At 46.2% G+C, this 12,202-nt stretch overlaps 1 protein-coding gene across 3 annotated transcripts in view; it reads right to left on the bottom strand.

Annotated features, from left to right (window-relative positions):
- The window catches only part of CREB5 (cAMP responsive element binding protein 5), a 321,468-nt gene that overhangs the window by 125,950 nt on the left and 183,316 nt on the right, over positions 1 to 12,202 (bottom strand). Inside the window, exon 1 of one of the 3 annotated variants that reach the window (XM_049642934.1) lies at positions 1,169 to 1,743. The exons of the other annotated variants lie outside the window; for them this stretch is intronic. Within the exon in view, the coding sequence (XP_049498891.1) occupies positions 1,169 to 1,215 (47 nt within the window). The 5' untranslated portion in view covers positions 1,216 to 1,743. Of the gene's footprint in view, positions 1 to 1,168; positions 1,744 to 12,202 lie in introns of those variants that run through there. 3 annotated transcript variants of the gene reach the window in all.

Raw genomic sequence — 12,202 nt, 5'->3', positions numbered from 1 at the left:
CCTGACTCGCCAACATTAACTGGCTGGGTCCAGACAAATCAATCAGGAAGTTTTCATCATCTCTCCCACAACCCCGGCATATCACCTTAAAATTAATTCAAGAACACAGAAGTCCCAGCGATAGCACTGGCTTAAGTTGTCACATAAAACAACAGAAAGTTAAAATCCTCAGGCAAACGCACAGGCGCTGTTCACAGGAGCTGAAATAATGGGCAAAAGACGGCCGCTACCTCGGCAGTTCGGCATCTATTCCTGTAAAAGCCTACAGTCTATTCTTAATAATAAATGCAATAGCACACCACACCGAATCCTTTTCCAGGCATTTGCAATTCACCAGTTACACTCAGAAAGCACCCCCCCCCACGCCATCACTTCACTTCGACCTTCTGAAAAGACAACCGTTTTGAGCCATTTAAGAAACAGAGAGAGAGAGAGAGAGAGAGAGAGAGAGAGAGAGAGAATCCTGGTGGAAAATAATACACAGCTGTGATAATATCATGTTTTTTTAAATACCATAATATAGTTTTACTTTTAATAATAAAAGATAAAAAAGGGGCGTCTGTGAATAATTAGAGATTGCAGTCTGAAGCCAGTTACAGTCACTGCAATTGATAATAAACTGAAAACCCCTTGAGAGCAGGTAAATGCTTTGCATCCCTGACCCCCTTGCTCTCACATTACTTAACTACCCTGCGGTTCTTGCATTACATCACCATTGAAGCGATTGGTTCCTGCATTTTAACTCTCTCCCTGTCTCCTCCGATTAGGAGCGACACCGCAGCAAAGAAACTTCGCCCGAGTTTGCTCTTTCTCGCTTCGCTTTTTATTTGTGGCCTCTTTGCTCCTGTCGCTCTGGCTTGCTCTGCCTTTTTTTTTTTTTTTTTTTTTTTTGCCCAACCCCGGCCTCGGTTCAACTCATTCAGGTCGCTGTGCTAGAACAAAAACTCTTATCAAAGTGAAAAGAAATGCCTCTTCGGGACAAGAAGAGGAGCGGAGGGGCTGGGGAAAGAGGAGAAGGAAGAAGAGGAGAAACAAAGACGGGCAGAAAGGGGAGAAGGGGAAGAAAAAGAAGAGAAGGAGGGGGAACGAAGACTGGAGAAAAGAAGGTGGTAGGGGCAAAAAAAATTCTATAAAATCGGGAAAAAAGAAAATAAAATTAAAAACAAACCTCATGGACATCACTGAGGCTGAATTCCCTCCTGAGGTGCAGAACATGAGAGCTCTGGAATGAGTGTGTGTAGAATTTGAGCCAAAGCTTAACTAGCCTGAGTGAGTCATATCCTTCCCACTTGATTCCAGGCCAAGCGATGATGTAATGCGCTGGCCCTTCTCTTGCGCCTAGCTCTGGCTCTCTCCCTCCGGCTCGCTCACTTGCTCGCTCTTTCTCCTGGGCTCGCCCTCCTCCCCCTTCTCCTTTTTAGCTCAGTGCTGGTGAAGTCACCATTTAAATCTGGCAGAACTGAAGCAAAAACTTCAATGTAACCAAAACAGCCCCAGGCCGAGTTCCAGACTCAGGGAGCCTTCGTGGTGCAATTGCCCTTAGAAACGAGTAAACAGAGGGGGAAACAGTGCCGCCTGGGGAGGGCCCAACAGCTGCCTCGTACTCAGAGAGGGACCGGGGGTTCTGTGGTCCACTGGTTCCGATTTAAACACAATATGCTGGTTACAAAAAGAAAAAAAAAGAAAAAAAAGTCCCCGCGTTTGGAAACAGGAGTGGAGACACCAGCAGAGGTGGAGTCCTAGTGGGTGAACCATCAGGTTGGAAGGACAGGGCTTGACCAACCAAGACAGGTCCCCAGCCCAAGCTTTCCTTCAGGTGACACGGTTTCCATTGCTCAAGGCTCCTTTTTTTTTTTTTTTTTTTTTTTTTTTTTCCTGGAGCTGGATGGGATTTTCTGTCGCTGGATGCCAACCACCGGCCCTCCAGAGATTTCTCACATCTGACCTCCCTGTCAGCAAGGGCAGCCCCACTTTGGGGCCAAACACACGCCTGCGTCTGAAGCCATCAAGAACTGGGAAATCATAGTGGCTTCTCCCCCGGCCTGTGCTGGGCAGAAGGGAAAAGGCCCCCCTCCCTGGTCGCAAAACACAAAGCTTGTCTTTCTGAGATTGGCACCCCACTCTCAGGTGAGCTGTCCAAAGAAGAGGGAATTAAAACACGTCCATCCTCAAAATGAAAGACAAGCTATCCGTTCCTCTACCTGCTGGGGGTGGGGTGGGATGGGGGGCGGGGACCAGTGCAGGTGGGGCTGTCTGTGAGTTTAAAAGGATACCAGGGAGAACAAACAGTATGTGTGTCTCTCCTTTAATTACAGAGTGAGGATAAACCAGCCTGGGGTGGTGGTGGGGGTGGGTGGGGGGGGGAGTCAAACATCACTTCACTAACAGCAGTGAAGCCCTTTTAACTGCAGATTCTATCCTTCACTTCACACTTCTGCCCAGGACTTTACCTAGAACAGTCCAGAGACTCGCTGCTTTGTTAGCACAACTTTTTTTTATCCTACCTTCTCTCCCTTCAATCTTCCTCTCACCCTTCAATGCCTCCTTAAAAAAAGGGAGAAAAAAATGTGATTTTGAAAAAATGGGAAGTTCACTAGAATTTTTTTTTAAATACCACAAAAGCAGAAGAAAGGCGTGGGGTTGCAAGGTTTGGTTGTTTTTTTTTTTTTTTTTTTTTGGTTTGGGGGTTGTGTTTTTTGTGTTTTTTTTCAAAAATAATCATAGCTTTTGCCAGAGTCTATTGCCTCTCATTGGTTTTGTGACCCATGAACTGAATAGGTGCTACAAACATTTGTATCGTCTCCTGTTGCCAAGCGGAGAGGATCCCAACTCCTAAACTCCGCAGTTCAGAGAAATCTCTCCGTTTATTAAAGATCTCTGCTGCTGGGGACAGGGCTGTTAATCTGAGTCCCTTGGAATTTAAATCACAGCTTCAGGGAATATTGCCGTACTCAGGGCGAAGAGTTAAAAAGCAAGGTTTACCGGCCGTGTGCCTGACCCTGGGGGCTGGGGTGGAGAAGAGCTTTCTCCAGCCGTCTGCCTGGAGCATGACATCCCCAATTGATGCTGATGCGACAGTTGCTGCTGTGACACCTTTATCAAGGCAGGCAGCTCTGAATTAAAGGTGATCAGCCGTAATTACAGCTGGCGCCACTGAAGCCTGTGGCCTGACAGCGGCAAATGTGGTTGTTATAAAGTTTGGTCCACCATGTCAGTGGCCTGTATAACTCATTTACGTCTGACTCGCCAAGCAGCTCTTGATTTTTCTTCTGATGCAGGGAATAAATAAAACAAACTCTTCAATCACTCCTACGAGCCTTTCTTTCCACTTCGAGGTAGGTTGACAAGATTTTATATAAACTACTGTCTCCCTTTCACAGGAGCCATTGACCATGATGGTTAATATAAAGCTAAGGACTCTGCTTTGGCCTTCTCCGCTCTCTGCAACACCCTCCCCCCCATCCTCACCTTAGCTTTCGTATTTAAATGTTTTCTTTACGTTATTATTTGAGGCACCTCAAAATGGATATGCGGTAGAAGTTTTCCAAACTGCCATCTTCCTGTAACCTCAATGGGAAAATGCTCCGTCTAGGATCTTTCTTAGACAACATCATGGGGGGCAGGGTGAAGCTGCTAGAAAGAGGGTCCCTGTCCTTTTTTTTTTTTTCCCAGTGAAATAGGTAAAAGGGACCCTGCACTGTAGGTAAGATGATATAAAGGGATTCCATTTAAGGGATTACTATGTAAGTAACAAAGGGAATGACAGCTTTGGCCAAAGCCAGGCACAGACTTCTGAAACACAGCATCTTCGCTTCTGCCAAGAGGAGGAAGGGGCTGGCTGGGAGGTTCCAAGACGGTGAGTGTGCCTCTGATCAGTGAGCGGTGCAACCAAGGGGTTCAGAGCTTCTATAACCCAGCCAGACTCTGAGAGCCCTGTACCTGACGACGATGCCTCTACAGCAATAAGGTGCCAGGACACAATGGCATTCCAATAAAACTTCGCTGGAGTGCTGGCCTGAGCTGCAAACAGTTTCAAAGTTCAAAGGGGTCTGAGTATTTACATTTGCACTTGCTGGTCCAAACGTAAGTACCCGGCCCTGCCATTCCAAATCAGGCATGTTCACTGGCTGCTGGGTTTCTCCCCACTTGAAAAGAAACCCTTCTTTCCCATTTTCCTTCCTGTGAGCAGCTAATGATAGAGAATATCCTGTTCCCAAAAAGGAAATTCCCCCCAACTCCAGAGCTTCCTTTTTCACCCATCTGGCCCTCTCGTTGACTCTCCCTCCCACCCCCCCCCCCCCCCCCCCCCCCCACCCCCGCAGTCCCCTCCATGTCCTAGCCACTCTTCTGAAGAAGGAGGACTTTGCAGATAGGACTTGTGAGATGCTGTAATTCCAGCGGGAGCCTTCTTGAAAGTAGCTCCCGGCCAGCAGGCTCGGCCTCCAGATTAGCTGGCTTGTTCAGGAATGCTTGCAACACCCTCCTTTCCTTGTCATCCTTGGGGAGAGGGTGGTGGGTACCTCGCAGCTGTTCTGTGTAACTCACTCCCATACTCCCAGCTCCTGATGAAATGTTCGGCTCCAAAGAAGTAGAAGCCTCTGAGATTTGAGCTCAGGGTTCAGAATGCATTTGGACCATCTCCAAAACAACCCCACTAGAAAAGGCGCAGCTTGGATGGCAGGACTGAAGGGCGCAAGGGCCGACTAAAGTAAACTGTGTGCCTGGGTGAATTTCTGAGCTCAAACGCCTGAAAACACACAGCAGATATAAGAAACGATAGAGATCCTTCCTAGAGAGAGCTTTTTTTTTTCTCTTATAGGTTTGAATTCATTCTCCTTAAGGGAAGGCATATCATCTTCTTTCAGACGTTGTTTTTAAAATTTGACCCATGATTCCTTCGGTCCCAGGGGAGTTTGAGGGGCCAGATAATTTCAGAGTTAAATAAGCTGTAATGACTATCACATGTACCCAGCCATAAACCTAGTATTAAAAATTATTCAGAAAAAAGTGGCATCTCTTCCTTTTTTAATTTACAATAACCATCCAGGTGGTTTTCTAAGGCCTCCTTTGCAAATTGCTTCCAGCAAACCTTCCGGTCACAGACCACTGCACACCCACGTGGTGTCATTCAGCATTCCCTTCAACTTGGGTGTCCCATGTTTTCACAGTGGACAGAGGCTGAGGGGCTGTCTGGGTGAACCTGTGAAGCATGCATCCTAACTCTGTGCTAGCTGGATCGGCTGGTTTAGATGGCTGGGCCTGCTAAGCCAGCTCCTAGCACTCCCTGGAAGAAAAAGAGACTGGGCCACCCTTGGTTACTTTTGTCTTGTACCTACTGCAACCCCTGCAACCCAGGCCTGGCACCAAGTCCTCTCAGGCAAGTTGCTGCCCTTTGCTGTGGCCAAACCTACTTGTAAAGTTCTGAAGTGGCAATGTTAAATGTGGCTCAGACAAAGGAATGCATTTCTAATGGTGGAGGCATCAGGAACTTGGGGGTGGGTATGGAGAGATTATGAGAGCCCTTCGATCAGCTCTAAAATATTATCACTGATGCTGCCTACTCATAGCAGTTTCCCCTAACTTCTCCATCTTTAAAACGTATATGTCATTTTAAAAAAACCCAACAGGGGCGCCCGGGTGGCTCAGTCGGTTAGGTGGCCGACTTCGGCTCAGGTCGTGATCTCGCGGTTCGTGAGTTCAAGCCCCACGTCGGGCTCTGTGCTGACAGCTCAGAGCCTGGAGCCTGTTTCGGACTCTGTGTCTCCCTCTCTCTGACCCTCCCCCGTTCATGCTCTGTCTCTCTCTGTCTCAAAAATAAATAAACGTTAAAAAAATAAAATAAAATAAAAAAACCCAACAGTATATGTCATTTGTATCATTCAAACTTAACGCAGTATCTGAAAGGCCATTGATGCCCAATGAATATTTGTTGAATAAATGAATGGTGAATGAATGAATATGCTTCTCGGCTCAGGCATTACTTTCTCCACGAACGCCTTGCCAGACTATCACACTGGGGTAGGACTGTCCGTTTCTCTAGTTTCCCATGGCATCCTGGACAATATTCTATTCCAGCAACAAGCCAGTTATGGAAAGTACCTATTTCCATGCCTGTCCTCCTCACGAGACACTAGCTTCTTCAGGGCAGGAACTGGGCTTACCCATCCCAGCATCCCGAGCACCTAGCAAGTGCCTGACTCACACATAGTAGGTCCTCAAGAAATGTGACTGGCCTAGGAGTGTGTTGGCAGCATAGGCTGTTCTGTCTTCCCTGAATATTTCCCCTCCCCCAAAGTCCTCTTTCCCTTTTGCATCCTGAGATCTTTTTCTGTAGCTTCCTGGAGATCTGGAAACTGGAAAACCTAGAATCATAAGAAAAATCCTAGGAAATGTTCTGGTTGCCTTTCTCTATCCCTGCACTATGCCATTCCTTCTTAAAGGGCCTAGATCCTTTTTGCTCCCCTTTTCCTGGATCCACATGGCCGCGACGCCAGAATGGGTACCCTGAAGTTTTGTATCGGAGCAGCTGACGCTATGACTGTTTTCTCCAGTTTCCTACGTGAAGCATCCAGGGGAACTGAAACTTGAGGTAAGGGGACCGAATATTCTCCCAGAGGTCAGGGCGCTGAGGTGCCCTCAGGAAAAGGAGACTTCCACCAGGACTCATTCATCTCCAAAGCAATGGTGGTGTCGGCTCTAACCAGCAGTCCCTACAAGTCAAGGTTGGAAGTACAGGAGGCACACACCAAAGAGTGGTGGAGGACAGGAGGTCAGAAATTTGTAGGTAAAGGTATAGACAGGATCAGAGCCTGCCGGTGTTGCCAGACTCCAGTGAATTCATGTTGGGTGTTGAGTGCGGCTGGGATACGGCACATAATAGCAGAACGGGACTAGCTGAGGAGCAGTCCCGCTTGGGAGACGTGGACCAGCAAAGGAAGTGACAGAAAGAGGCCTCTACCACGGGCTCTGTGGATAACCTTGGTTCAGAAAGGTAATCTACCAAATTCCCCCCGGTCCCTTGGACAAGGTGTGGTGACCGGGCCAGTGTAGGGTGAAGCTGGTACAGTGCACAGGGTTCAGAATTTAAGGAGGTGCTTCCTCTTGGGGCTGTGCATGTGCGGGTCAGCATTACGACCCTTGCTCAGATGTTGAGCTGTAGGGGCCCCACTTGCCTCTCCTCGTCTGGGCCCCAGGGGTGAAATTTATTACTCCGCGTCCTTCCTGAGCATCAGGAGGACTAGTGAAATGATAAGGGGGGGGAAACTCTAGGTCTATCTGGCCAGCTGTGGGGAAGAGAGGTGGTGCCTGCAACGGACTGGGCTTTTCCTTGGAAGTGTCACCTGTCGCCAGTCTTTCCTTCTCAATGTCCTGTCCTTTAGCTTGCTGTTCTAGTCTTCCCCCACTCTATTTGTTTTCTGCGTGAAACGCGAAGATTACGGCCTTCTCTATCCGTTCTGTTAGAATTTATGGAAATTGATACATTTTTCCTCGTTCTGTAGCTATCATATATGTCTTACTGACATATGTATACGTGCATATGAATACATGAGTGTAGACACATGAGTATACACACTTCTATATTATACATACATGCATGGATACATACATAGAAACTCACATATATGTGAATATATGCATACATATTATTCATCATTAGCCAACATTCATGGAGCACATTCTGTGCCGTGCATTATGTTAGATGTCCCACAGACATGAATTCTTTTCATCCTCTCCATACCCACTATGCACTATGAAGTAGGCACTCCCATTATCCCCATATTAGGAAGAAACTGACTCAGGATTTAGTAACCTGTCTACAAACCCCAGTGGAGCTGAGAATTAAACTGAAAGTTGCCTGATGCCAAAGTCAGGGATGTGACTGTGACCCTTCAGTGCACTAACACCTTCCACGACCCAGATGTTCCTGGTGAGCTGGCTAATCCATGTGGGCAGAAGGAAGCATCGTGCTGGGTCCTGGTGATCAGGATGGGAAGCGGGGGGGGGATCTTTCCAGCTTCAGGATTCTGATCAGAGAGATTTACCGAAGGAGGAGGCCTGGAGTAGAGGCAGAGAAGAACGAAGCCTTTTTATGGCATAACCTCAAAGAGTTAGAAATGCAGGTGGTCACCCCTCTCGGGTGAGAGGATGGTGTTGCCTGCCTCTCACCAATCCTGGGCTCCAGCACCTTCGTGAAATCTCATCAGGGGCCACGCTGAACTCACGCCGCAAAGTGAATACCTGTTGGTCTCCCAGCGACCGACCGCATGCAGCTGGTGGCCAGGGTCCTTGCTTCTTGGTGGGTCTCCTCATTTCATGTGGGGGAAACCGTGTGCCTGCCAGAACCCAAGCCTCTTTTGCCGAGTATTCATGTCTGGAAAAGCAGTCCGTGGGGACTTTCACACTCAGTGAACAACGGTATTCCCTTGCATATTATAAATTCAAAGTATTGAGTGTCTTCATTCTGAATATCTGCCCCCAAATACTGTGCAGTTGCACAAAAGGGCTTTCTGAAAAAAAAAACTACTTACTCGTTTGGATGATACCCCTGAAAATACACTCTATTGGTGGTTTTCATTATGCGACATCTTTAAATAAATTTTCTAAAAAAACTACAAAAGGAAGAATGAATTTGAAGAGGTTTTGAGCATATTAAAAATAAAAAGGCAGGCCTGAAGTCAGGAATTGTATTTGCGGTTGCGTTTCTCTTCCCAGAGACTCCTGCTGCAGGGCTCTGTGTGTAGTTAGTAACTGACCTCCCGGTCCTCGGAGCAGAGAGGCTCCCCAGCACTGATTTACTCAGAGGGTTTGCAAGGAGTGCAAGCCCTCCGACACTTGTGCCCGGAGGGGATAAGAGGAATTTTTTTTTGAACCCCAAGCATGAAGCTCTTGGGCCTTCCAAATGAAATTATCTATGTTTTTATGAACAGAGCCCCTGAGTTACAAAGTTGGTTTTGATAAGAGGGAATAAATGAAAGAGAAAACTGCTGACGTTATATTTTGGTTTCCAAGCCCACGTCCAGGTTCTATGGCCCCTCATAGGCTCAGGCACGACTGCGGGGTCTGTCCTGACACCAGACTCTCAAGTAGAGAAGTGCAGTCAGTCTTGTCGTACGCTGAAATTTAGCTTTAAACTTTAAGAGAAGGATCACAGGACACTTTCATACACACTGGTGTAGGTGTCTGTCTTTCTAGAAGTATTGTACTGTGGGATTCATAAATAGCTTGGTCTTGTCCTCTCCGTTCCTATGAGAGGAAAACTGAATATTATGATGTCCAAACGGTCTTTACATTTGGGAGTAAAAGAGCCAAACCTTTTCATTCTTCATAAACTTCAGAATTCCTCTGACATTAATAGAAATGGGAAGGAATGTGAGATCCAGGCATCATCTGGGCCAATGGGAGTGCCCAATTCCTTTTGCTTAGTCCTCACCCAAACTGGAAAGCAAGCTTGTAAGCCAGTGTTGGAACATATCTTTCTTGGGCAACAAGCCTCCTTGACATGCTAATGAAAACTGCGAACTCTCCGTTTAACCATGGAGCCCAGGTTTAAAGTCCCCAAGAAAACAAAGCATGCTGTCTTTGTACGCAATTTCAAGCGAGGCTCTTTTACAGGTCAAGAAAAGCAGGTGCAGGCAGCGAAATCTCGATGCTTTGCAAGGCTGACCCCAGTCCTGGCACTATAATCTGCTGACCTAGGTCGTTTTTCTAGCTCACTGGTTCTCAGATTTGTTGGACCTCAGAATCTCTGGAGAACAGATTACAATGCGGATTTCCAGGTACTACCTCAAAGATTGTAACCGTCAAGGAGGACCCCAAGTATATGCATTTTAAAGCAAAACACTCTTGAGAGTTTGATGCTAGTGACCAATGGACCACGCTTCACGAAAGACTGAATTCTAGCTGGTCATCCTGTGGTCACAGAAATTTTACAAACAAATGAATTAATAGGTAAAAGAAAACACAAATAAATATGGGTATATTTTCCCTATAATTCAGGCCATAAAGGGGCTGCGGTCCTCTTTCACATCTTATTTTTTAAGGTAAAAAGTACAGTAATCTGCTCTAAAATCATCAGGCCTATAAAAACCGGCTATAGTGGCTTTTCCAAAACAGGATGCCTCCGATGGATGGAAATAAAACACATATTCACAGCGACATAACACCGTTTAAACGGTCTATGGGATTATGGTCCCAGAACCCCTGATAAGATTAGAGTTTCCTGACCTGTGGCTGGTTTTAGCAAGGCATTTCTCTCCTATGTTTACTATCAATGCTTCCAGATGTTTACTTTGCAATATTCCCAGTCTCCTGATGTGACAATCACAGGGAGGGTGCTTTGGGGAAGGGAAAGAAATATCAGTAGTCGCTGAAGAGTGCGTTGCACGGTACAAGCCCACCACACCTTTGGCATAACTGGGTTATCTTCTAGAACTTTAGTTGAACATCCAAGAGTCGTGTCGGTTCTGTGTACTACAGAATGGTGCGGAATTCTGCACAGGGTCGCCTTCTCAAGGGTTCTTTACCCCTCCCTTTCTCCAAAGGATGTTTTAAAGTTTTTCAGAAGTCTTCTATTTTTATCCTTGTAAAGTGCCAGGAGCACTTGAGATGCGAAAGTGCCAGTCCCTCCTCAGACCCAAAAATTCGAATGATGGATGAAGGGGAATGAGGATCATGACCTGTGAGTCATCAAGGGCTGCATCCAGTGCTAAGTAGGAATTAAGTGTCTGAATTACAATGATAGTCCTTGTATAATTTCTGTTTGACCAACTCTCTGTCATATCAATATGGTCACGGTGGCACCGAAACAACTATTAAAACAGACACCACACACAATTCCAAGGAACAGACAAAAGAAAAAACCTTGGTAGGTGCTGAATAATGCTTCCAAGGAGGTATGGAGGTTCCAGGACACCAAGGGCAGTGAACATGAAAAATAATGACAGAGACGACAAGACGAAAGAGGACACTTAAGCGTTTCTTTGGTCACTTACGACCCTCTAAGCCAGAGGCCATCACGCCCATTTCATTCTGATACTTGGTGAAATTTTACACCCATTGACTCAGAGAAGCTTTGTGTTGGTAGAAGAGGAAAGCCTCCAAGTTTGGGGAATAAAGGGATATTGGTCATTGTTCATGATTCTCATCTTTGAAGAAAAGAATCTTGGGGTACTAATCCTTTTGAAAGTTCTGGATATTTTCAGAAATAAATAATCTATAGTTGCCAGCAAATTGCCCTTTCCATTCGGTTTAAAAAAAAATGTCCTTCTTGTTGACCTCTCATAGTTGAACCCACAGTCTTCTTTGTCTCAAATCCGAGATGCTGCTGGGTGCGTGAGTGTATGTATACCTTCTCCCAAACCGAAACAGTCTCCATGATGCATGGTGTTGTAAGGTGGCACAATTCCACAAGGTCAGATGGTTTTGAGCCTAGAAGGCCTCATAACTTAGTCTGGGCCAGCTCCGTTTTAATCTGTCAGAGTTTCTGGTATTTTAACAAAAGCTATATGGCGTTACCCGGTATCTCGACCTGGCCAAACCACAGCAAAACTGGGACCCTTTGGTTTCTATCTCATTTCCCCTTTCAACACCTCTCTTTGCATTTCCCGATGCCCTTTTGTTCTTTACGGGCTTCCACTCATCTTACAAAAGATTTTAGCTGATAAAGGCAAATGTGCTCCATTGTATACGCTGATGATTCAAGGAAATGCAAAATCATAAGTTATGGTGGCACTGGAGACACCAGGCGAGAAGATGGGAGGGGACTGTCTTGGTATAAGGATGCTGCTGAATCTTTGGTTTCATGGGTCCAAGCCCCACGTTGGGCTCTGCTCTTGCAGTGCAGAACCTGCTTAGGATTCTCTCTCCATCTCTCTCGGCCCCTCCCCGACTTGCACTGTCTTTGTCTCTCTCAGAATAAACAAAAAAACTTAAAAATATATATATGTGTGTGTGTGTGTGTGTGTGTGTGTATACATATATAAAATTAAAAAAAATTATAGATGGTGAAAATGGCTCCAAAGAAAATATAACATGGTGATGAGAAGGGATGTTGGTATGGTGAAGTCTTTTAGGTAAGGTGTTCAGGGAAGTCCTCTCTAAAGGGATGGCATTTTGCCTGAGAATTGAATATTGAAATATGGAGGTGTGGGTGTGGATATGGAGGAAGAGGTGTACAGACAGAACAACCTGGATAAATGCCGAG

The sequence above is a fragment of the Panthera uncia genome, chromosome A2, assembly GCF_023721935.1.
Source record: "Panthera uncia isolate 11264 chromosome A2, Puncia_PCG_1.0, whole genome shotgun sequence".
Taxonomy (NCBI): Eukaryota; Metazoa; Chordata; class Mammalia; order Carnivora; family Felidae; genus Panthera; species Panthera uncia.
This window is presented reverse-complemented; position numbering and strand designations above follow the sequence as displayed.